Genomic DNA, 23967 nt, shown 5'->3' on the forward strand with positions numbered 1-23967 from the left:
CAGGGCTGGGCAGAAGCCCAGCCCGGCGCAGTCCATCCAGCGGTGGGAGCGTGCGCGGAGCCCAGCCACGGAGAACCCTGCTCCAGCCCGTGGCACCCTCCCCGCCTCCAGCGCAGACCCGCAAAGGTAGGATTGCTGAGCACAAGCTCTGAACTCCAGAGCTGACCCAGTTGACGAGCCAGAGTGGCCCTGGGTGCGGGGGGGACGGGGGCGGTCCGCCGGCCTGGAGGAGAGTGGCCTCTCCTGGTGGGATGAAGGCCAGGAGGAGAAGGTGCTTTGGGAGTTGGCCCCAGGTCTCCAGAAAGCTCGTTTGGCAGGAGAAAGGCATGGCCTGGAATTCTGGAATTCGGAGGGGTTCAGACACGTTTAGTCACAGAGGGCAGCGTGTGTTCCGGCTGCAGCAGCCTGGTCTGTGACCTGGAGCAGCCTTGTCCCTCTTTCGATGTCCCTTGGAGTCCTCAGTGCTGTAAAGACTGAGCCAAGCCTGGGGGTCTGTTCCCTCTGATGTGGCCATTTTGTGAGGTCAGCCTCTGGGCTAGGGGGCACAGTGCCACCCCCGAGAGCCGCCAGGCGCGCCCATGGCTGTGCAGCAGACCTGCCTTTTGCGGCCCAGAAGCCACGTGACAGCCTGGTGCCCTTTGCCACCGTGGGCCTGGGGGCAGAAGAGCTGTGGAGCGATGGAGGGGGGCCTGTGTCACAGTGTCTTACGTTCCCATGGTTTTGCCAAAGAGAAGACAGGCTTGGAGAGGTTGGAAAGTGGTGGGAGTGGGAGCCGGGCGGGCGCTTCCAGCCTCACACGAGGCATCGGCTGCTGGGTGAACCCCACCCGCCGCTTGGTCAGGGCGCGTGGAGGGACAGACAGGCGGTACACAGACGAGAAGGCGCATGTCTCTCGTGGGCGAGGCCTGGCACCACGCTGCCATGCGTGTGGATGTCAGAGGCCATGTGGCTGGCTTCTGCTTGTTCACCTGTTCCGTGGCCTCACATACTTTCCATTTATACCCTCTCTCCCTTCTCTCCCCCCGAGATGTAGATAACGTTTGCAGATAGCTGGCCGGGCCTCCGGCCAAGGTGCCCTCCTTAATCCCCAGAGAGACACACATGGTGTAGCGGGGTGCCCGAGCACTGCTGAGGAGAGCCTGCTCTGTCACCCTGGAAGCACCCCTGTGGCCTCCAGGGGCCTTGAGGCACCTTTGGGGTGGAGCGCTCCTTGCGGAGGGCTGCCTCAGCCAGCCACTGGAGGGGAGTCTGAGGTCCCTGCCGACTTCTCAGAACTGCCCTCCTGTGGTCGCATAGACTCACTATTGGATGTGCCTCACAGGGCTGTGTCCAGGCCAGACCAGAGCAGGACCCGTGGAGGACATGGGGATCCCCCCGACAGCACGGCCCCAGGCACACCCTTCCCTGGGGTGTCTCAGGAGCAGACGTGCGGGTGAGAGAACAAGACCCTGGGTGAGCCTGACCTGGGACTCTTGGAACAGTGCTCAGTGCCACGCCTTGCCAGTGGGGCTCAGCTGTCCCGGGGCTCCGGCGCCAGTTACCATGGCCCCCGTGTCAGGGTGTGGAGTGGTCGCCGAGGGAGGGTGAGCGTGGCTGGGACAGCCTGACCTGGGCATCCCCGTGGCTGTCCAAGGTCATGGACTTCTAGAAGCTCGGACCCAGTGCTCCAGCCCCCAACATGTGGCCAGACTGGTGGCCAGTGTGTGCTTGGTCACTCCCAGAAGGGGGATTCATTACCGCTTACAGCTGCCTGGTCCCGTTTGGCGCCCGGTTGTTAGAGGCGACACTTGTTCTCAAACTGGGGTTCAGTGGGCACACCCTGTGCGATGTGGGGCCTCTGACACTGGCACTTCACCTGCAGCCGTGACGCACAGCAGAGTCCCAGACGCTGAGCTGCGGAAGGTGACCTGAGGGCCAAGGAGGGACACACTGTGTGTGCATGTGCGTCAGCGTGCGTGCAGGCCTGCACCCTGGTGTGCACGCACACACGTGTGTGTCCACGCACGTCTGTGTGTGTGAGGTCACAGGAGCTATTCCTGAGTGACACAGAAGTGAGGCTTCAGCGGGTGAGCCCAGGGCCTGGAGGGGAGGATGTGCTCCGAACCCCGCGGCGCCCTCTCCAAGCCTCTTACCCGTCCTCACGTGGAGCCGGGCCCTCCCTCGTTCCCAGCAGGTGGGAACTGCTGACAGGCAGCAAGGCCGGCTGCCTGTCACCATGGGACACCTGACGGTCCCACGTCGCCACCTGCCCTCCCTGGAGCTTGGGCTCCTCGGGGGGTCAGGTCCGTGCTTCTCCCTGCCGGCCAAGGCCCCCGAGGCTGCAGGGGCAGGGCAGACCTTCAGAGTCGTCTTGGGTTGTGGCGAGGGTCCACGGCTTTCCTCCCTTGTGTCAGTTGTCTCTGGGTGCAGGATGCCCTGAGGAGAGGGTGTGATTTGGGGTGAGGCTGTCAGTTCAAGACTGACCACAGCCCTTCAAATCCACGCACCAAATGTGCTAAGAGTTTCTAGCAAAACACCGCATGGGTGCTGATTGCTCCCCAGCTGCCTGCTCCTGTGCTCACCCCCGCCCCAGTGCCTCCCGAGGTCCCAGGGGGCAGACTCCACCCGAGAGACGTGCGTCCACGTGGGTCTCCAGGCTCCTGCCTCCTCTGCCCTTCGCTCAGGAGAAGCCCAGCCTCAGCGCCCCACTGCCCGCACCTCAGCTGTGAGGGCCTCCTTCCCACCCCAGTCGCTGGCCCTTTGCCTCAGGCTTGGGGTGGGGGAGGCCGGACGCAGTCTTTCCTCTCACCCCGCGAAGCCCATCCCGCCCTGCGGGCTCCCTCTTCTCCTTCGGGCCTGTCAGCTCCTGGTGCCTCGAGGTGAGTGAGTGAAGGCTCCTTCCCCCGAGCGGGCAGGGCTGGGGGCACCCTGGTGTCTCATGGAAGGAGGTGCCAGGCCTGGTGTCTGCACCGTGGGAGGGGTGCCCGGGGCCCTGACCCCAGCTGTGTCAGCGAGTAGGAAGCGTGAGTGGGCCGTGGGCCATGTCAGCAGGCTTCAGAATCTCTTTCTTCACCTGTGAAACAGGAGCTGGGACTTCGGCCCACCCCCCAGGGTGCATGAGCCTGAAAGAGGGGCCCCAAGAGCTTGGGTCAGTGGCTCTGCAAGACCCAGATTGACAACTGTGGCCCGTTCTCGGGAGTCCTGGGGCTAGTGGAGGGAGCTGGTCGGCCTGGGGGAGGCGCTCTTTGCTCCAGGCATCCTGCCTCCAGGAGAGCTGCCCGCCTGTCCTCTTCCCAACGGTGACGGTCACAGGTCCCTGGGGACACAGAGGCGCCTTCTGGGCAGCATGCTGTGTGCGGACTCCCCCTGCTGCTGTGTGACTTGGGAGGAGAGGGCGTGTGGCCCTCACTCAGGGCCACCCAGGTGTCGGGGCCTGGGCCCTGTGGGCGTGAGGGCCTTCTGGCTTTGTGCTGCGAAGATGCGCTATGGAGGATGGTCTGTCCTCGCACGTGTCTGGTGAGAGGGAGACCTTGGCTCCAGGAGCGGCAGCCTGGAGCTAGTGGCCCGTGACCCTGAGCTGTGGAGTGGGGAGCGCCGACCAGCAGTGGTGCCGGCCTCCCGTTCCCACTGGGACAGCCCCACCCACAGGGGCTCAACCTTGGGCTCCAGCTGCAGTTTCATCCAAACTGAAAGCAGCTTCCTGCTGGTTCAGCCAGAGGCATCCCCACCTGACGCGGTGGGGTCTGCCCAGACCCAGCTCCCCTGTGGACAACCCCTGCACCGGGTTCACTCTGATGGCCGCCACCTGGGTCATCTGTCCTGGACCCCTGGTCACCGAGCGGCGTGTGCCCGTGTGCCAGGGTGGAAGGGACGAGATGGAGAACATGCATGGATGCTGCCTGTGGCTCTGGCCTCTGTGGCCACACTGAGCGGCCTGGAGGGGCTGAGCTTGGCAGGCACCCTCGCGCAGAGGCAGGGACTTGCCACAGCCTGTTCCTGTGTCAGACAACGTAAAGGTGCACCTGGCTCCTCCCACTCCCTCCTGGGGCCCCGCTGTGGTGATGTGATGGCTGCCAGGGCCCCACAGGGTGAGGACAGTCACTGGAGCATCACCTCCCCGAGGGCACTGGTGAGGTCAGGACCTGCCCGGACAGCCCTGGAGCCTCCTCCAGGGCAGCAAGGGCCACGAGGGCATGTGGTAACAGTGCTGTCCTTTCCCAAGGTGGTGGGCAGGTGGCAGGCGGCCCTCGGGGTGGACAGGCGTGGCTGGCAGCCCCGCTCTGAGGGCTCAAGGCCCAGGTTGAACCCCTGCAGGTGGGGCTGTCCCAGTGGGAACGGGAGTAGGGGTGGGATGCGGCCTGAGTGACAGCCCAGAACCACAGCCGCTGCGTGTCCCAGACCTACGTGCTGCTGGCTCCGGGGGAAGAAGGGACAGGTCCTGGACAACGGGCGGTGTGGGAAGGTACCCTGCCTGCCGGCCTCAGGCGGACCCCGTCTCCAGACAAGGAAGGAGGTGAGAGCCGCTGTCCAGCAAACCTGGGCCTGAGCTTGTCACAGGGAGGGGCCGATGGGCGGGTGAGAGGGCCTGGGGGAGGCGGCTCAGCTCCTCCTGGGCGGGGCCGCCAGGGATGGATGCACACCCGTGGGCCTTGAGCAGGACTCCAGCCCTCTGCTCTGAATACTGGCTGAAGAAACGCATGGGTCCGGGACACAAGAGATGCTTTGAAACGTTTTATTTAAATTTTTTTAAAAGACAGAAATAACTTATGCCATGAACGAAACGGGAGCACTGACGAGCGTTTTCTGGCCCGACCCGCCGCTGCCCAGGCTGCTGCGCCCCGCCACCACGGAGGCGGGCCTGCCGAGGGAGGGGGACACGTGGTCCACTTTGGGACAGTGACAGCGGGGCCGAGGCCAGGAGCAGACCAGCTCCACCCCCAGTGGCTGGGCGCTGGGCTTTCTTCTGGTTGTTACCACAGGGAGACGTCGCAGTGACTGAGGCTCGTGGCCGCCTTGGCCCCACACACAGCGAGACCCTGCTCATTCCTGCGATTGTTCACTTTTGTTTTTTAAAAAATATAATTTTGTAAATGTTCCATAAAAATACTATTGTTCCTAGTCAAACACAGAGATTGCAGCATGAAGAGTGACTGCTTTATCTTTGTTCTAAAAACGTGAAAAGGTCATCGCGCTGGATAATGTAGAAAAGTGCCAGGATCTCGAGGGACCGCAGAGGCCAGTACCGAGTGCAGGGGGGGAGCAGGCCGGGGCTGGGCTGGGTGCCCCTCTGCGCGTCCCTGCTCAGCGGCAGGGCCCCAACAGTCCTCCCGGCAGCAGAGGACGGCATGGCTTTGAGACGCAGACGGCTGGCTGTGCTCGGTCCCGCGGCCGGTCCCGCGAGGCCACCTGCTCAGCTCAAAGCACCGCAGAGCCAGCGACGCTTAGCAGAGCCCTGGCAGCCGGACGGCGGCCTCCCTTCCTGCCACAGTGAGGCTCCCCCGGCCCTCGAGGCTCCTTCCCTTGAGCGGGCAGGGCCCTGTCCCTCCAGCAGGAGGGCTCGTCCAGGGCTGCGCCCTCAGTTCTCGGAGAGGGACAGGGCCAGGGCAGCCTGGAAGGCGGCTTCCTCATCGATGCTATAGTCCTGGAAGGCAAGGAGCCAGGCTGTGCTAGTGGCCTCTCAGGGCTTCCTCCCTGTCCCGTCACCTCCAACAGACCAGCACTGCCACATCCAGGTCCCCGGCCCCCTTCCAGCCCTGCATGGTCACGGGGTCCCGGCACCACCAGGCAGCCTCTCTTTGGGGACGGTGTCTGGCTTCCGCCGAGGTCTGTGCAGTGAGCTGCCCACAGATACCATGCCCGTGACTGAGGGCTGAGCGGACGGTGTGGGGTGGACACATGGAATGAGAGACTCAGGAACAGGGTCTTGAGGCAAGTCGAGAAGCCAGAGCTCCCCGTGGTCTCCAGCCATCAGGACCAGGCACAGATGGGGGGGGGGTGCTGACCCTACGGGGCCCGGAGGCTGGTTGGGGTGGGAGTCAGGCCAGGCCGTACAGCCAGGGCAGGTCTGTGGGCCAGAGGCCATGGGCGCGGAGGAAGAGCCGAGGTTTTCAAGGCAACGGGAGTCTGGTGGAACCTTCTCTACCAGGCCCCAGAGGGAACGCATCCCCTCTAGAGGGGTCTCTGTCCTGAGGCCCCATGCATAGCTGGGGAGATGGGGCCCCTGTGATGGTGCCTCTCCCAGAGAATGGGCCCAGGTGAGGTGAGCTCGCTGGCCTGGCGCTGAGGGACCGCAGGACAGAGGGGTCCCCCGTGGGCCTGCTGTGAACAGACCCAGAGCCCCGGGGCCCCTAGCGGCCACACGGATCTGACTGCCGCCAGCACCCCCCTGCAGGCGGCTGCCACAGACACCGCAGAGGGCGGGGGGGGGCACCCACCACGAAAGTGTCGTAGGAGAACTTGTGCCGGTGGAGCAGGTGCTGTAGGAAGTTGGCACTCTTGTAGCTGGGGTCGCCCCAGGGCATGGCCGAGCAGACGGGGCACACCTGCAACGCAGCGGGCAAGGGTGAGCCCCGAGGGCCTGCGGCGGGCATGGCTCCCTGCACCCCAGCAGGGGTCGGGGTGGGGGCTCACCACGCGGTTGGGGTCGCTGCGGTGGTTGTCCACACAGTGCTTCACCAGCTCCTGCTGGTCCAGGTTGCGGGCGCCGCAGTACGGGCAGGCGAAGGTGGACCTGTTGGGCACGGCACTGGGGCGGGGCGGGGTCAGCGCAGTGCCGCCCTCCAACAGCCCGGCCGGCCCGCCCTCCTCGGTGCACCCCACTGCAGCTCCCACCTAGTCACCTCCTGGCCCCTCTCCTTCCCAGACATGGCTGAGCCAGTGGCAGAGACCGGCCCTCCTGCCTCCTGCCCTGAGAGGGAGTGTCTATCCAGTCCCGGCCTGTCTGCGGACCACACTCCCCTGCTGGGAGGTGACCGTGGGCCTGGCCTGGGCCCTCCTGGGTCTCCTATGTGCAGGCGGTGATCCCCCCCACAGAGGGGACATGGCAGCCCTCCCATCTTCCCCTTGACGTTGGCCAGGAGCTGCCCCACAAAGGGTGGGGACTCTGGGCGCCAGGCAAGGCGGCCTACCTGGGAATGGGCTGGGACGTGGGCACCACGGGGACGAACTTGGGACAGTTGGCCATCTGCTCCTGGACCTTCACGCAGGAGGAAATGTGCACCCTCATCTTCGCCAGCGTCACCTAGGATGAGGATGCGGAGGAGAGAAGGGGTCAGGCAGTGGAGGACAAGGGCCGCTGGCAGCGAGCTGGGCTGGTCCAGCTCCTGACGCCTGAGCCAGCAGTGCTGCGTGAGCGGGTTCTGGAGGCTCCCTTGGGGGCCGAGCACCCCTGTTGGAGAAGACACACCAGGAGAAGGGGACTCCGGATCCCAGACGCACCAGTGAGCTGCACCAGAAGCTGGTGCTCACGGTTCTCAGCTGCAGCCATGCAGGGGGCAGTCGGCCACCAGCCACTGGATGGGAGCAGCCCTGCTGTGGTCCCTGGGGAGCTGCGGAAGGGAGGGGCAGCTCACGAGGGACCAGGAAGAGTGTTTATTTGGGAAAAAATACCCTAGTAACGGGAGCCAACAGGCAAGGTCCTTGTAGACAGTCAAACTCCTTACCAAGAAGTAGAAAACCAAATAAAACAGGACCTTCTCGGCTGCCACTCTGGCTGAAGGTGGGACCATCTCAGAGCAGCACAGGGAAGAGGCACTGGCTCCCGTGAGCAGACAGGGAGCCAGGAGGTAGGACAGGCCCGGTCAGCCCACCCTGGGGATGGGCGCCACTGATCCTGCCAGGTGAAGGTGCTGAGAGGCCGGGGGCAGACACCTCACTAGCAGGAAGCCGCTTCATAGAACCAAGGAAGCAGTGAGGGGCTGAGCCAGGCGTCTGGGCTACAGGAGGAGGTCCTGCTGGCACAGGGCTGGGCACCAAGTGAGGCCTGCCCCTCTGGGCCTGCACACCCGGGCAGACCCACAGCACTGAGGCTGTGGGCAGGGCCGCCTCACACAGGGACCTGCTCTGTTCTCCCACCAGGAGGGGGCAGCACCGGAGCTCAAAGGAGGCCCAGGGCAGCCCCTGGACAATCAGATCTTTGACCTTGAGGACTGAGCAACCAGGGGCTGCTTCCTATGTGGTAAGATGGTAGAACTCGTTAACCCGAGAGATGGTGAAATCTGAAAGCTAAGTTCAAACTCTGTTCCTGGGCTGGGTCCAGCGGGAGGCAGTGCATCCACCCGGAGGGAGCAGTGAGGCGGGGGGGCTCTGCTGCTGGAGGGAACAGCCCTCAGCTCCCAGTTCTGCCCGCGGCCCCATCTGCTGTCCCCACTGCCCTCCCCTCTGGCATCACCTGCAGGGGGCAGGTCACTGGGGTGTCCAGGGTGGGCTTCAGCTCAGCGCCTAGACTAGGCCCACCCAGTGTGGAGGAAGGCCCGCCAGAAGCCAGGGGAGTGGCCAGTTGCTCAACGGGAAGGGAGGCACGCACCTAGTTCCTCGTGCTGGTGAGCGGAACCCGGTCAGAGCTGCCCCATCCAGCCCTTCCCGCCAGGGGCCTGGGGCTGGGGGGTACCTTCTTACTGCAGCCCCGGCAGGGCGCCTTGCAGGATGAGAGCTGCTTCTCCACGTGGGTGGCCTTGTCCACCTTCTTGGGGTCGAAGGGCAGGCGGCAGAGCGGGCACAGAGGGGACGGCACCTGCAGGCAGGGCTGGAGGCACTCCCCGCAGAACCTGCAGGGGCGGGACGTGGGCCTGAGGGCTGCGGCTCACTCTGGCAGCGGTCACTCTGCCTGAGTCCTGCTGGCCGGTCAGACGCCATCTGGCTAAAAGATGACCCCAGGTCCCCACCGAGCTGTGGGCTTTGGGACCCCTGCTGGACCCTGCGATGCAGGCCGAGCTGTGGCTGTGGCTCCCCAGGTCCCGAGCTGGCCCCACAGCCCTGGTCCCAGCAGCAGCTCTCGCTGCAGAAGGTGGCCCAGGGCTCAGCCTACCAGTCTCACTGCCACGTGGTGATGCCAACACCTCAGGGGGCTCCAGGACAGCATGGGGGACCCTGGAGACCCCCCACCTACTAAGCTCTGGCGAGTAAAATCGCTAACAGTGGCAAGAGAGGAAACCGCAGGGTCCCAGGGCTGCGGACTCATTGGATGGGGCAGGGCCAAAGTTGGCCAGGTGAGTGCCACCAACCTGGGGACAGTGCCCTCGCCCCACTTAAGAAGGGCTCTGGCTTGGCCAGAGCAGAGGCATGGTGACAGAAGGGGCGGTGCCCGGGCCCCCCTGCCCCGGCTCCTCTTGGCCCTGTGCCTGGAGATGTTGTGTCATGAGGGACGAGGGTAAATGAGGGAACAGGATCTCCCTAAAGCTGTTCGGTGAGGCCCAGGAGTGCACTTGGGACAAGCCATCGTGGGCCTCGGGTCGGGGCGCAGGGTGCCCCCAGCGGGAGGAGACAGAAAAGCCTGATGTCTCGAGAAGCAAGACAGCCCTGCCTGACCTAGCCTCCTGGCCTGCCCGCAGGTCTCGTGTCCCTCCCTGAGGAGATGGAGGCGGAATCAGGTGTCCACACAGCACCTGGCCTGCGGCCTAGTTTCCAGCACCACCTCGCTGGCCCCCAACGCCCGCCGGCCCCAGGGGCTGGCGCGGAGCAGCTTTTTATCTGGAGGCCCATGGGCACCGCCAACGCACCTCACTCTTGGCCCAGCCTCCTACATGCGCAGCTGCACCAGTGACCTGGGAAAGCTGGCAGGCTGGGCAGTGCCTGGAGCCATCCTGAGCCTTTTCTGGAAGGGCTTCTAATCGCTCATGTCCTGGCCCCCTGACTCGGCTCACTCAGGCACAGACGCAGGTGAGCCGCCCATGGGCCCAGGCCTCTCAGGAAGCAGAGCGCAGTGACAGAGGCCTGTGACCCTGAGCACAGAAGCCAGCTCACTGGCCTGACTGCAGCCCGGCAGGGGGCTGGAAACGCTCTGTTGCAGGAGCGTGGGGAGCTGAGGGGTGGGCACAGCTGCTAAAGGTGGCGAGGGGAGACTGGCCAGGGCCTGGCAGCCTTGCCAGGATGCGTGGGAATTCCACTCAGCCTCTCTGATCCCATTTTCCTTGTACAAAAAGAATAATGTAGCATCTGCCTCCCAGGACCTCTGAACAGGGAGGATTCCGAAAACGTCCGTTATCACTGTTCCCAACAGGTTCCCTTAAACATGAGCATCTTAATGTTCTTCAACCTCTGTTCATTAACAGACAGCACGAGGGGACACTCAGGCGGGGAGACAGATGTGACACGCTGACCAGAGAGAATGACACAAGAGGTACAGAAGCCGGAGGCAGCCAGGACAGAGCCCCACCCCAAACGTACACTGGCCCTCGGGGGAGGCTTCCTCAGAGGGTTAAAAACAGCTGGGTAGCGTCTGGTTCTGGATGTGGCTCACTGCCCAGGGTGTCCCCTGACTGTGACAGTTAACTGGCTCCCATCTGGGGCCCTGGGGAGTTCCTGGGAGCGCTTTCACAATACCTACCAGCGGCCTCCTGCCCGAAAGCCCTCCCTACAACCTGGCCCCTCTGCCTGGTGCTGGAGCAGAAGTGCCGGTCACAGACAGGGCTGCTCTCACCATCAGAAAACATATCTTGTGGAAAGAAACTGCTTCCAGTCAGAGAGCCATGGAGGGACAGAATCAGGCCACCAGCAAACCTTGTAAAAGGAGAGGCACGACCCTCGGAGTCATTTTTGTTCATCTGTGCACATGCCTTTGAAACACTGGACAAGAAACTTAGGGAAAGTGCAAGGCAGAGACAGAGCAGGCAGGAGGTTTGTTTACGCCTGCAGGTAGAACCAGGGAGAAAGTCTTTTTAAGGGAGAAGCTGAAGAGGTTCCTCCAGAACTAACCTTAGAACCGGAAAGAGAGGTGTCAGATTCTGCCAAGAAAAGCATGGGGCGGGGGGTGTGTAGATCAAGCTTTCTCCACAACTTCTGTAGTTCTGTAATCTGAAAACCACCTTTTAAGAAAAGACTGATTTGGAAAAAAAGGGAGAGAAAACAGATTTGTGCTGACCAGGAGACCCGAAACACCACATTCTGGGGCTGGGGTAGTGTTGGTACCAACCCAAAGCCTAGGAAAGGCTTTCTAAAAGTAGGCCTGGGACATGCCCTACACGTCTCTCAATGATAGGCTGGAAGATGCTAAACATACCTTAAAACACCCACTTACAAGAAACAAGTGTTGTTCAGAGGCCACCCCTACCGAAAGGTCACGAACAGCACGAAAAAGCAGGCAAAGCACCTTTGAGGCAAGTCTCCCGGTGTGGGCAGGTGCCTGGGCTGCTTGTCGGCACGTGTGTGTATGTGTGCACGCGTGTGTGCCCTTCCTGGCTCCGGACACCATCCCTGCTGCCTCCCTGGGTGATGAGCGTTACACACACACCCAAGCAGTTCCAACTCCCTGCTCCCTCTTTGTATCAGGAACCTCGTAGGTCAGATGCCTCTGTTTGCAAAATGTTCCAGGGCCTCCTACCAGCCTGGGTGCACCTCGGCCCCACCTCCTCCGCAGCAGCTGCTGGCAGCCAAGCCCTCCTGCCCCCTCTCTCCACCCTGCTAATTTCACTCAAGAGCTGTATTATTCAGCACTAGGGAGAGTTGCAGAGCAGACACTCTGATCTCAGCCTCCTCCCAACCAGGCTGGCAGCTCCCAGACTTGAGTGAAGCTCTTGGCTAGAAGAGCCACATCCTCATGAGTCTGTTCCTGAAACAACTCGGCCATGGCACAGATGGAAACCCTAGCAAAGTGTGTGGCTTCTGGTATCCCGAGGGCCAGCCTGCCTGCTTGCTCAGTGACCGATGTGACCCAAGTTCTCCATCAAAACAAAATAGCGCCAGACTTCAAACAAGCCGATGCCTAAACTTTAGGGAACTTCTCTCCTCTGCAGTCAAGACAAGCAGACAGCAGATTCGAAAAAGAGTTGACAGCATAAGTCACAAGTTATTTATTTACCTCTGCCCACCCCAGTCTCCACGAAATCAGATCGAAAGCAACCGGCGCAGAGGTCGCGCCCGCTGCCCTCTGAGTCCCCAGGGAGGCCCACCGAGGCCGTCAACGACCCCCGGGCACCGGAGACCAGGCAAGGCTGCAGGTCAGCCCCATATGCCGACCTGGGGGTCGGATCGAGCACCCGGGGCGGGCGGGCAGGAGGCTGGGCTGAGGCGGATGGATGCAGAAAAGGCGCTGCGCGGGGAGTCTGCAGAGCCCTCCCCGCGGCGGCGCCCGACCCCGCGGCCTCCCGGAGGCCGGCGCACTCACGTGTGGCCGCAGCTGCCGATGGCCACCGGCCGGTGGTAGACCTCCAGGCAGATGGGGCAGCTGTACTGCGCCTCCAGGCCGCTGTCACCGCTCGCGGGCCCGCCAGGCGGCTGCCGCTGCTGAGCCGAGGCCACCAGGCTGCGGAACATCGCCATCCCGGGCCCGGTCCGCGGCGCCGCCCCTGTCCTGTCCTGGCCCGGCCCGGCCCGGCCCGGCCCGGCCTGCGCGTAACGGCCGCGACGGCGCGGGGTTGACGTAACGAGCGCCCGCCCCCGGCCCGCGCGTCACGGCCGCGCCGGCGCCTCGGTGACGTAGTCAGGGAGCGCCGGCCGTCGGCTCGTGCGTCACGGCCAGGCCGGCGCCTCGGTGGCATAGTCAGGAAGCGCTGGTATCTATGTGACGTAGTCAAGAAGCTCCCGCCTCTGGCCCTTATGTCACTGAGTACCGGCGCATCTGTGATGTTGCCAGCGAGCGCTCGCCGGCGGCCCAAGCGTCACAGAATTCCGGAGCCTCTGTGACGTAATCAGGGAGCGTCCGCCCCGGCCCGTGCATGAGTCTCCGGCGCTTCGGTGATGTAATCAGGCAGCGCTGGTGTCCCTGTCAGGTAGCCTGGAAGCACCCGTCCCCCGGTCCGTGCGTCACGGCGTGCCGGCGCCTCTGTGACGCAATCAGGGAGCGCCAGTACCTCTGTGACGTAGTCAGCGGCCGTCCATCCCCGGCCGTGCGTCACGGGGCTCCGGCGATTCGGTGACGTAGTCAGGGAGCGCCCGCCCCTGGCCCGTGCCTCAGGTGACGCCGGCGCCGGCGCCTCAGTGACGTAGTCAGGGTGCGCCCCGCCGCCGCGTACAGAGCAAGCCGGCGCAACCATGTGCGAGGTGGGCGAGGACTACCGTGAGTCCGCGCCCGGGGGGCCGCCGCTGACACGACCCGGGTAAGAGCTGGGCGGCCGTTCCCGCCGCTCCCGCCGGCGGCGAGCCCTGTCTCGAGGGTCCAGCCCGCGCTTTTCCGTCAGTCACGGGGGCCGCGCTCCGGGAAGCCCGGGTAACGCCGAGGGCGGGGCCCAGGAGCGCTGGAGTCAAGGCGGGGGCTGGACCTCGCTCCGCAGCACCCGGGGAGTGTCTGTCAAGCCAGCGGTGAAGCCCCAGGAAGGAGCTCCATCTGCGCGCTTGCACCTCCGATTCGTGTAGCCAGTGGGGCAGGTCCGCCGCTGACCAAGCTGTCGTTACTCTTACAGGAAAGTAGGCCTTTTTGTCGCTTCCACTCGCTGGCTCCATTCCCCTCCAGGGTCGCACAGAGCAAGTTCTCTCTCGTTGTCTCAGCCCTTGGGAAACTGAGTTGGTCTTTACGTGCCCGCTGAGCCAACTTTAACAGGCTGTGGTCTTTCTAGGGCCTTGGCTTTTCCTCAGGGTGGTAGTGTAGATAAGCTACAAGCCCTGGTTTGTGTGGTGCAGCCTGCCACGTGACCTCTCTAGTACGCCAGCGTGGGGTGAAAAACAGGCCACCGTGTGCCTGACGCCCCTGGGAGGGGGTGTAATCTGTGTTTTTGTTCTCTTCCCCGCATGTCTCCAAAGCCGTGAGCAGAAGTGTGTGAAGTGCAAGGAAGGCCCACCTGTGGTGGTGATTCGAGCAGGAGACGCCTTCTGCAGGTGAGGCCTGGCATGAGGAGACCCTGCAAATGCAGCCTCACTCAGCCGCCACAACTGCCACGGTTTCTGTGGCTTTGTTTGTTGCCTTTGAAAGCGTCTCGTCACTTTGCCCTTGCTTGTAACGTTCTGGTGCTGTGTGTGTGGAGGGGGATTGGTTTCCTGATCGGCTTTCTGAGTACCACTACATCGTCGAGCTGTGCCACAGGTGACAGTAAGACACTGACGAAGCTTATGGGGAGAGTTGGGAGTAAAAGTGGTCTGTGGTGCAGGCGAGGTGAGCTTTTCTGGGGCAGCTGGAACACATCAAGGGCAGATTAGAGCGTCCTGGTGTCTCTGGCAGGCGCTCCAGGTGATACCTGTTTTACTTGTGAGAGATGGCGGGGTGGAAGGAGGGCCCCAGCCTCCCCTCGCTCTGGGGGCCTCTGGACAGGAGCAGAGGCCTGTTCCCAGAGATGCCTGGGCGTGAGTGTGTTGCATTATATCTGAAGCGCTCTCGTGGCGCTGTGACATGCCTTTGAATCCTAACTCGGCCAGTGTCTGAGCACGTTCACTGGCTCATAGCTCCCCGAGGGCAGGGCCCGTCTCCGGTTTTACCCCTGTTCCTGGTGGCACTGCAGGCTCTGTTACAGCATTGAGTGCTTCCTGCGTGAGCAACTGGCTCACGTTTTAAATTGGTCTTCAAGAGTATGGGATTCTGTTTTGTGGATGTTTCCCGAAGAAAAACTGAAAGGACTGAGTAAGTTGTTTTCCCAAAACGTTCTGGTCTCTGCCCACCTCTTAGGTGTCCAGTGAGCTTGGTGTGTGTCTCCAGGATACGTTTTAAGCAAGAAAGTCACTGCTTTAACCACTTAAGAGCATCTAGAAATGTCGAGCTTTGCAGTCTGTTTCTGGGTCCACAGCCCCCCTGCCCACGCTTGCTTGGTCCAGAGAAAAGGTGGGAACCTGATCTTCTGGGCAGCAGGAATCTAGGTTTTGAGCAGGTTTTCTCAGTGAAAGTGAGGGTCCTGGTCTCGCCTGACTTGCGGGAGAGAGTGGTTTCAGGAGTCCGGTAGGGCAGGGAGGATGCCGATGCAGCAGCCCCAGGGCCCCCTGTGCCTGCTGGGAGCACCTGTGTCTGCTGAAGGAGCCTGCCCGGCCCTGACCTGGGAGTCACTCCTGTGGCTGGTCACCTGGGGCCTTGGCATTTTGCTGTTAGGCACTGAATTGAGTTACTGCGCACAAAGGCCTGTGGGGTGTTTGGTGTTGGGGGACAGCATGTATGGACAGGAAGCAGGAAGTAGACTTGGGGGTCCTGGGCAACGTTCTCCGCCTTGGCTGCCTGTTGGGGTTGCTGGGAAACTTAAACCTGTGGGATCCTGGGCCTCACCCGACACACCCTGATGTTGCCGGCCTGAGTAATTCTGATGTGGGGCCAAGGCCAACAGCCTCTGACCTAGTCAGCTAGAAGGTTTACCAAGAATGCAGAGTCCCAGGCCCTGCCCTGGAAGTTGTCATTCTCTGTGTTTGTGGGAGCCTCCCAGGCATTTCTGGTCCAGATGGGCTCACCACATGAGAGGCCAGTGTGAGGCTTTAGGACACTCGTCCCCTGACCCCACAGCCTGCTCAGTGCTTGCCCTGTACCCCCAAAGGTGGTGTGCTTCCCTCTGGGGCTCTGGGAAGGGGTCACCCGCTCTGCTTAGGGAAGGGTCGGGGTGGCCTTGCCCTGCACGAGCCTGTGTCCATCCGCCCATCTCTCCCACTAGCTGGCCCTTCCCCAGGGCTGCAGTGCAAGTGGTGCCTGGGCCCCCGGCCCCTCAGGCAGTGGTTCACACTGGTGATAAGTGGGGGGGGCGGGGACCTAAGCGGGCCTCCCCGTATAGCGTGAGGCTCCTTGTGGGGCAGCCACAGCTGGTGAGAGCCCCTCAGCTCCAGATCTCCTCAGGGCTGAGACAGTGCTTTTGCTTACTTACTCAGTGGAGGTACACTGGGAATTGAGCCCAGAACCTCATGCGCGCTAGGCAGGCACTCTGCCACTGAGCTGCACACTCCCCCCGAGACACTGCTTTTACAGCTGACTTTGCTGAAAGAAAACATTGCTTGGCGGAGCCTCGGGCTGCAGCCCCACACGTGGGGCCCAGCGCTTCCCTGTCCTGGTGGTGGCTGGTGGTCGAGGCCCTGTTGCCACAGCTGCTGGTGGCCTGTATTACAGGGACTGTTTCAAGGTGTTTTACGTCCACAAGTTCAGGGCCATGCTTGGAAAGAACCGACTGATCTTTCCGGGAGAAAAGGTAGGGTATGGGGCATCTCTTCCTGCACGTGGCCTGCCCCAGCCACGCCCCTCCAGCCCCTCCCCTGCGCACACCTGTGGGTTATGGGGGTGGACTCATGTCTGGGAGGGATGTCCATGAGCAGCGTGGGCCTTCATGTTGTGGGTGCAGCGTCTCCAGCGATGTTCTGTCTCCCCCAGGTGCTCCTGGCATGGTCTGGGGGGCCTTCGTCCAGCTCCATGGTCTGGCAGGTCCTGGAGGTGAGTCTCTACCTCCTCCTGCACCCAGGATGCCATCCGGCCAAGTTCCAGGGTCGGGGGCTGGCACTGACGGCCCACTCCCCAGCTGGGAGCCCAAGGGTCATGCAGGAGGCACACGACCTGGAAGCTGTGTCCCAGCTCGGCGCCGTCCCTTTGCTTGACTATGAGTGGCTGGAAAATGGGTGTGGAACCTTGGCAGAGTGCTGCTTGAGGTGTTTTGGGGGCGTCAAGGGGATGGGCCCTGGTGCGGGTCACGTGGCTTCCTTGAGAAGATACAGGGGAGGCCCGCATGCGCAGGGGCGCTGCTGGGTGGGGTGCAGGGGTATGAGCCGGGAGCACAGCTCAGGTCTAGGCTGGTGGGGAGCATGGGGCTGTGCCCAGTGTGTCCCCAGGCCCAGCTCAGGGCATTGGAGGCAAGTGGGCTCCTGCTTACGGCAAGGGGGCACCTTGGAGGCCTTGCCCAGGGTGTGGCACACAGACCCCTGCACTGACTCCTGGTGTGGGGCTACGGTGCCGGTCTGTACCAGGGGTTCCGGGCAGTGCAGTGCTTCTGTGGTTGGGTTTCTGCTCTCACCTCATGTGCCCTGAGCCTGGCCTGGTGGTGTGAGGTCGGCACCCCTCCCTGGCTCCTCGCCGTGCCCTGTGCGTTGCTCTTCCCTCAACCAGAGACACCTCGTTTCTGTCGTACTGCCCGTTCCTCTGAGCGGTCTGAGGGGCTCAGGCAGGGGCCTGGGGGGCATGTGGACCCAGCTGTCTCTCTGGGGATGTTGCTGGGAGGCTATCAAGGGCAGGGTTCACTTGTGGGGCTCCTGCGCTCCCGGCGGGGCTGCTCTGAAGCATGTCGTCCTGCTGTGCGCTCTCCCCCCCGGGCCTGCCTGGCACCCGGGCTGAGCGGCCTGACCAGTGCAGTCCAGGAGGGTACTTGTTCTAGACGGGGAGCAGACCATCAGCAGCGTCTTGTGGCTTCTGGCCGCAGAGCTGAAGTCCTGTCCTGTCCCCTCCAGGGCCTGAGTCGAGATTCTGCCAAGAGGCTGCGTTTTGTGCCAGGAGTCATCTACGTCGACGGTACGTGTCTGTCTGTCCCCAGGCCCTGGCGCTCGTGGCGACCCCTCCAACAGCTGGCACTGGGCTTGTGCAGGGCCCTGGTGGGGGCGTTCCCCTGGAGATAGCGCCCGGGTTCAGCGGGCGGCCCTGCTGTTGTCTGAGGTCTCTCCACGGGATCAGGGGCACTTGGTGAGAACTCCGAATGCACAGCCAGAGGGGGCCTTCCCACCCCACTGTCAGAGAACCCACCACCCTGAAAACGCCCCCAAGGAGACGGCTTGGCCCCCAGCGGCCTCCAGAGGACTTGCTACACACCCCTCCACAGGCGCAGTGGTGGTGGCCCTGACTGCCCGCCTGCGCCTCTTCTGTAAAGTGGTCATTCCGCATTTTCCAGAGGGAGCAGCCTGTGGCCGGAGCCCCGAAGACAGAGCCAGAACTCTGGTGGAGGTGGAGCAAGTCCTGCAGAGAGTCGGTTTCCCGAGCCATGTGATCGCCCTGGAAGAGGTGGGCGGCCCGTCCCCACTCAAGGGCCCTGGAGGTGCCTGCTCAGTGTCCACAGGGCCAAAGGCCTGCTTCCCCACGTGGAGGGCCGGGCTTCACGCTCTCCCCACCCACCCGCCAGGTGTTTGGCTTGCCGCCGTCTGTGCTACGCTGCTTTGCCCAGGAGCCAGAGTCGGTGGGGACCGAGGGTGCCTACAAGGCGGCCGTGGACAGTTTCCTCCAGCAACAGTGTGTGCTGGGGGCAGCGGGGGAGGAGCCCTGGAGCCAGCCCCGCCCCCAGGGCCCCCAGAGCCTGGCCGGGCCCCCCACAGCTGTGCAGACCGAAGCTCTGTCCAGACTGTTCGATTCAGTGAAGACGCTGACGGCCAAGGAGGAGCTTCTGCAGACACTGCGGTGAGCCCCCTCCACTGCCCCAGGGTCCCTGCCTGATCGCCCCCACCAAGTTCCTGAGACCTTCTCTTCCCTACCCCCGGGGTCCTGGTCCTGCCCACCCTGAGATTCCTGCCGTGCTCTGCAGGACCCACTTGATCCTGCACGTGGCCCGGACTCATGGCTACTCTAAGGTGATGGCAGGGGACAGCTGCACCCGCCTGGCCGTGAAGCTCATGACCAGCCTGGCACTTGGGAGAGGGGCCTTCCTCGCCTGGGACACGGTGTGCACACGGCTGCTCTGGCCCCACCCTCACCCTTCTGTCCCCTGTCACTTGATTCATGAATTGGTCCTGGGGTCTCCCACGGGGTGGGGCCAAAGACCCCCCGCCAGCTGGCAGGGAAGGACAGGAACTGTGAGCCAGTCAGCTGAGTGTCCTGAGGAACGCCTTTTCCCCCAGGGCTTCTCGGACGAGCGGCATGGTGACGTGGTGGTGGTGCGGCCAATGCGTGAGCACACGCTGAAGGAGGTCGCCTTCTACAACCGCCTGTTTGCCGTCCCATCTGTCTTTACACCGGCCGTCGACACCAAGGTGGGCTGGGGTCGGCGGGGTGGGCTCTGCCTGGTGCCCCAGTGGAGCGCACACTAGGGGTACAGACTTGAGGAAGGGGGTGCCCATTGGGCGTCACACAGGTGGGCGAGGGGACAGTGGGACAGGATGACCTGTGTTGGGTGCTTTATTTAACAGCATCTGTGCTTGACAGTGAGGGGTCTCTAGAAGTGGTGGCCCCTGAGCAGGCCCGGGGGCTGCCCCTCTGACTGAGGCCCCCAACCCGTCTGCTCCAGGCCCCCGAGAAGGCCAGCATCCACCGGCTGATGGAGGCCTTCCTGCTCAGGCTGCAGGCCCAGTTCCCCTCCACCGTCAGCACCGTGTACAGGTGTGTGTGTGTGGGTGTGTGGGCTCCAAGCCCTCCATCCCGGTACTTGGGACAGGAGCTGAGAGTGGAGGCCCCCAGCCAGCTGTGCCTCAGTGCCCTGCCCCCCTGCCCCCCCCCCAGGACAAGTGAGAAGCTGGTCAAGGCCCCCAGGGACGGCTGTGCTGCCAGCCCCCCTGGCCCCCGCTGCCTGCTCTGCCTGTGCACCCTGGACGTCGACAGTGCTGGTCTGTCCTGGCCTTCATGGGCGCTCGGGGGAGGGCCACGCACGGGTGTGTGTTAGGGTTCTGTAGCCCTCGAGGCCCCCTTAGCTTCTCTCTGCTTCCAGACAGTGCCACGGCTTTTGGGGCTCAGACCTCATCACATCTCTGCCAGATGCAGGCCCCCGGCCCACAAGCTGAGGCCGGGACGCCCACCACCCTCTGCTGTTGTCCAGGGCTGGGCGGTGCCCAAGGCTGCTGTTCGAGGTGAGTCCCTGCCTCGTCCTGTCCTCCTGTCCCCACCGTGGTCAGCACCTGGCAGCCGCACGGGGTGGGGGTGGCCCCCAGGACACTCGCTGAGGGCGAGAGCAGGCACCCAGGTCCAGCTCTGCCTGCAGGGAGGACCCCCGAGCCCGTGTGGTGGGGCAGCTGTGCTATGGCTGCCGTGTGAACGCAAGGGACCTGGTGAGTGGACGCCTGCCCAGCTCCTGCACCAGCCCCCCCCTGCCCCACGCGGCCCACACCCATCCCGGCTCTCTGTTACAGCCCTCCCTGGACTCCCTGCCGCCTTACATCCTGGCCGAGGCCCAGCTCCGCAGCCAGAGGTACTGTTTGCTCTGCTGGGGAGCCCTGAGGGGGGGCTTCTGGGTGTGTGAACCTGTGGGACTTCCTCCCGTGTGGCTTCCCCCAGGGCCGGGGGCGAGCAGGAGATCCAAGCGTATCTGCTGGGGGACCGCGATGATGAGGCGCTGCCCGGTGGGAGCTGAGGTGAGAGCGCTTGGGCCTCACCCTACACGGAACAGGCAGGCAAGGACGGGCAGGCAAGGACAGGCAGGCTGCCTGTGGTTGTCCACATGTATAAATAAAAACGTTTTAATTAGAAAACTCTACAGTACGCATGGGGCAGGGAGGGCCGGGCCTCTGGCCGTGTGTGGTGCTGGGCAGCGCCGGGCCCCGCAGGGACGGCTGGCAGGGGCGGCAGTCCTGCGCCAGGCCGGGGGAGCCGCGGCTTCGCTCCCGACAGCACAGTAGCAGCGCTCGTGGGCCGGGAGCAGGTCAGCTGGTGGCCTTGGCCGGAGGGGTGGCCCTACTCCTTCTCACGGGTCCACTTGATCATGGTCTCGGGTGAGCGGTACAGGAAAATGAGCTTGGCGTACAGCTCCTCCTCCAGCTCCAGCTCCTGCGTCTCCCGCACCAGGAAGATGTCCTGGCAGAGCTTAAGGATGCGGTCCACGCATGGCAACTCCTCGAACATGATGGAGTGCGAGATCTCGCTGAAGAAGCCACGCACGAACTTGCCGATGACCAGCACGATGGACACGTAGAGACCCATGATGCTGCGGGCGGGCGGGTGGGCAGTGAGAGTCCGTTCTCCTCCCTGGCCCCGCCCCGGCCTGGCCCGCTGCACGCCGCACTCACCCGTAGCCGGCCAGGAAGCCCAGGCTGGGTGGGCTGACCTTGTCACTGAAGATGACCATGGGCAGCAGGTTGCATCTGGCTCGGCAGTCTTGCAGCTCGATGACCCACCACTCGAGGAAGCCAGCTGCCCCCGAGCCCACACGCTCCCTGCGCAGCTGGACGCGCACACTGAGGTAGTCAGCCTCCTCCTCTGGGTGGGAACCAGGAGGTGTCACGGTCCCCACCCATCCCAGGCTGAGGCCAGCACCCCTACCCCATGTCCCCACCTCACTCACTGGGCTGTAGCTGTTTCACAGGGTTGGCTTCAGGTCCGTTGGGGGCACGGATGTACTTAGGGAAGAGGTGGGGGATGACCCTGTAGGGAGGAGGCCAGAGGGTCAGGCCTGGCCCTGCCCCCCACCATGGCCCCCCTGTCCACCCCCTACTCACACGGACTGGTCGGAGGTGCCCTCCAGCAGGCTGGCCAGCTGCCGCCGGGCGGTGCTGTTGGGGGCTAGGTCCAGGGTATGCTTCTCGTTGGTGTACTCCACGGTGCCGCCCTTGGCCAGGTCCCTGGGGCAGGGGTGCTGTGTGACCCTCAGTGCAGCTGGGTGGCCCCCGATCCCCCCTCCCCTGGGGCCTGGACGCACCTCTGGAAGTTCCAGGTGAGGCGCAGGGTGATATCGGCGGTGCCATTGTGCAGCTCACGCTTCATCTGCGCCCGGCTTGGTGGGCTGATGCGCCACAGTGCCCCGGAACTGCCCTCGATGTGCGCTGTGACGATGTCCTCGGGGCTGTACTGGCTGATGAACTGCATGGCCAGCTGGATGTGGGGGGCAGCCACCTCAGCGGGGCAGCCCGGTCCCCCCAACCCCCACCCCCGGCAGCCGCATGTGGCAGGGGCACTCACTGGGTCGCGGTCAAACTGCCGGGACAGTTCCTCATAGGCCTGGGCGGTGAAGGGCACGATGGATGGCTGCTGGGCGCTCATGGTGAACAGGGGCTGGTGGTGGGGATGCAGTGATGTGGCGCCGGGGCCTCTGGACCCCAGGCCACCAGCGTCACACAGAGCCCCTCACGATCTCGAGGGGAGGGCACCTGAGGTGGGGGTGAGGCTGCTCACCTCATAACCGCCCAGCTTGAGGGTGACGGTGACGTCGATGGGCTGGTTGACGACCCCGACCACAGAGCGCACCAGGGACATGAAGAGCAGCGGGAACCAGATGATGGCCACCAGGAACAGGATGATCAGGCCACCCATGCCATACTTGACCACCTTCTTCTTCTTCTGCCCCTTGGGCTGCGGGTATCTCTGGGGGGCAGAGGGGGGATGCAGGTCACCCGCCAAGTGGGCCTCTGTCCTCACATGGCCCTGCAGAGCCAGACCCACGTGGGGACCAGGTGCCCAGGCCACCCAGAGAGAAGGATGGCCGGACACCCACACGCCGAAGAGTGAAGTTGGGCCCTTAACCCTCGACCAAAGTGAACTCAAACAGAAGACCATAAAACGGTGAAACTCTTCATGGCAAATCTATCTGAAAGAACCTAGTGTGCAAGATCCAGAAAGAACTCTCACAACGGTGAGACACCACCCGGTGAAGACCTGGCGAAAACATCAACAGATGCTTCTCCAGACAAGCTACGCAAGCGGCCAAGCACAGGAAGGGGCCTGGCGCCAAGACTGGAGCCCCCGCAGGGCCCCGCCCATCCCCGGACGCCGAGCCCGGGGTGGAGGGGCCTGGCACCACAGCCACTCTGAGCTGTGTACCCAGGAGCCATGGGGACCTATGGCCACGGCTCTGGACGGAATGGCCACAGCAGCATCTCACAACTGAGACTTGTCACAATGGAAAGCTACTCAGCTGTGAAGAGAATTCTGACACAACTGACAGGTGGGTGCGCCTGGAGAGCGCCGTGCTGTGAGAGGGAAATGGTCACCAAAGGCCACGTGCCGTGTGCTGCTGTGCACGTGAGACACCAGGAATGGGCAAGTCCGCGTGGGAGGGGGTGGCTGCCCGTGCGAGTGGGGCTGCTTTCTGTGCAGCGGGCGTGCAGCCCTGGGTGCACCAGGAACCACCCAGCTGCGCGCGGTACAGGGGCAGCTGCGTGAATTACATCAGTAGCTGCTAAGAAGAAACACTTGGTTCATGTTCTACCACGCAGCCTGCTCCCCATGCCTGTGGCTGGGGGCCCTCTCTGTGGGTGGCCGCCCTGACATGGCTGAGCCCACCGTCCCCTCGAGAAAGCCCCTTCTGGCCATCAGGAAGTTTCAGAGGCGCGCACTGGACGCACTGCTGGCGTGGGCAGCAGCCGGCCCTCACCTTCTCTGTCTCGCGGCTGCACTTGATGATGAAGATATTGGCATAAATGTCCTCCACGCACATCCAGCTGGACAGGGACAGCGTGGTGTCCGTCCACACCCAGTCCATCACGGCCCGCAGCTCCACCAGGAAGGGCACCAGCCGGAACCTGTGCGAGGCCAGGGACCATCAGGAGGGCCCAAGGGAGGGCCGCCCTGCCCCTGGTGCCCGGGCCGGCCACGCTCACCCCTGGAAGAGGAACAGGTTGAGGTGGTTGTACTTCTTGGTGAGGAAGTTGCCGAGGATGCGGGTGGGGTAGCCACAGCGGATCTGGTAGGCCGACAGGGCGAAGTAGACGCACTTGACGAAGTACCACAGCTGGGCCACGGCATTCTGGTTGAACATCCTACACGGGTGGGGAGCCAGGTCAGGGCGCCCGCAGAGCCCTGAGCTCCGCACAGCACGCGCGTCCAGGCCACTCCCGAGCCCACACCCACCGCTCGGTGACGGCGGGCAGGACGAAGAACATCCAGACGTGGATGGCCAGGACCAGCACAACCTGGAAGGCCAGCTTGCCCAGCACGGTCTTGCGCAGGTACAGGGCGCGGTCGATGACCATGGTGCTGAACTGGACCAGCAGCATGACGAGGAAGGCCTCAGGCACCTGGTCATCTGACAGGGAGGACGTGATGTCCGTGGCCGCTGAGTGCTTCTGTGGCCAGGAGAGCAGAGGTCAGGGGTGCTGGGTTGGGGTGGCCCCCGGGCCCCG

At 63.5% G+C, this 23967-nt stretch overlaps 3 protein-coding genes across 10 annotated transcripts in view; 1 reads left to right on the plus strand and 2 right to left on the minus strand.

The window, feature by feature from the left end:
* Nucleotides 1–4697: 4697 nt before the first annotated feature.
* On the minus strand, nucleotides 4698–12628 carry RNF166 (ring finger protein 166). Of its 3 annotated transcripts, XM_032464573.1 has the most exons (7): nucleotides 12299–12628; nucleotides 10891–10989; nucleotides 8588–8744; nucleotides 7107–7219; nucleotides 6610–6724; nucleotides 6414–6521; nucleotides 4698–5620 (listed from the first exon to the last, which is right to left on the minus strand). In XM_032464573.1, the coding sequence occupies exons 1-7, from the start codon at nucleotides 12451–12453 to the stop codon at nucleotides 5555–5557; spliced, it is 813 nt and encodes a 270-aa protein (XP_032320464.1). In that variant the 5' UTR covers nucleotides 12454–12628; the 3' UTR covers nucleotides 4698–5554. The 3 variants fall into 3 exon arrangements, with proteins under 3 accessions (XP_032320464.1, XP_032320465.1, XP_014415914.1); XM_032464574.1 differs by lacking the exon at nucleotides 10891–10989; XM_014560428.2 differs by lacking the exons at nucleotides 10891–10989; nucleotides 12299–12628 and having other exon boundaries at nucleotides 8504–8639.
* Nucleotides 12629–12754: 126 nt separating this feature from the next.
* On the plus strand, nucleotides 12755–20832 carry CTU2 (cytosolic thiouridylase subunit 2). 6 transcript variants are annotated; one of them, XM_032464567.1, is made up of 16 exons: nucleotides 12971–13229; nucleotides 13870–13944; nucleotides 16133–16211; nucleotides 16391–16450; nucleotides 17455–17515; nucleotides 17889–17998; nucleotides 18117–18388; nucleotides 18513–18648; nucleotides 18826–18957; nucleotides 19212–19303; nucleotides 19424–19527; nucleotides 19629–19767; nucleotides 19899–19965; nucleotides 20047–20105; nucleotides 20192–20268; nucleotides 20699–20832. In XM_032464567.1, exons 1-15 carry the CDS (start codon nucleotides 13165–13167, stop codon nucleotides 20265–20267), a joined length of 1527 nt encoding a protein of 508 aa, XP_032320458.1. In that variant the 5' UTR covers nucleotides 12971–13164; the 3' UTR covers nucleotide 20268; nucleotides 20699–20832. The 6 variants fall into 6 exon arrangements, with proteins under 6 accessions (XP_032320455.1, XP_032320454.1, XP_032320453.1 ...); XM_032464566.1 differs by lacking the exon at nucleotides 20699–20832 and having other exon boundaries at nucleotides 12972–13229; nucleotides 20192–20385; XM_032464564.1 differs by lacking the exons at nucleotides 12971–13229; nucleotides 19899–19965; nucleotides 20699–20832 and adding an exon at nucleotides 12755–12902 and having other exon boundaries at nucleotides 20192–20567.
* PIEZO1 (piezo type mechanosensitive ion channel component 1) overlaps nucleotides 20342–23967 on the minus strand; it is a 53318-nt gene continuing 49692 nt past the window's right edge. Inside the window, 10 exon segments of the mRNA XM_032464561.1 lie at nucleotides 20342–20837; nucleotides 20920–21109; nucleotides 21195–21274; nucleotides 21349–21471; nucleotides 21549–21721; nucleotides 21809–21901; nucleotides 22022–22210; nucleotides 23220–23367; nucleotides 23446–23604; nucleotides 23696–23910. Coding sequence (XP_032320452.1) covers nucleotides 20588–20837; nucleotides 20920–21109; nucleotides 21195–21274; nucleotides 21349–21471; nucleotides 21549–21721; nucleotides 21809–21901; nucleotides 22022–22210; nucleotides 23220–23367; nucleotides 23446–23604; nucleotides 23696–23910 — 1620 coding nt within the window. The 3' untranslated portion in view covers nucleotides 20342–20587.

Source organism: Camelus ferus, chromosome 21 (genome assembly GCF_009834535.1).
Source record: "Camelus ferus isolate YT-003-E chromosome 21, BCGSAC_Cfer_1.0, whole genome shotgun sequence".
Classification (NCBI taxonomy): domain Eukaryota; kingdom Metazoa; phylum Chordata; class Mammalia; order Artiodactyla; family Camelidae; genus Camelus; species Camelus ferus.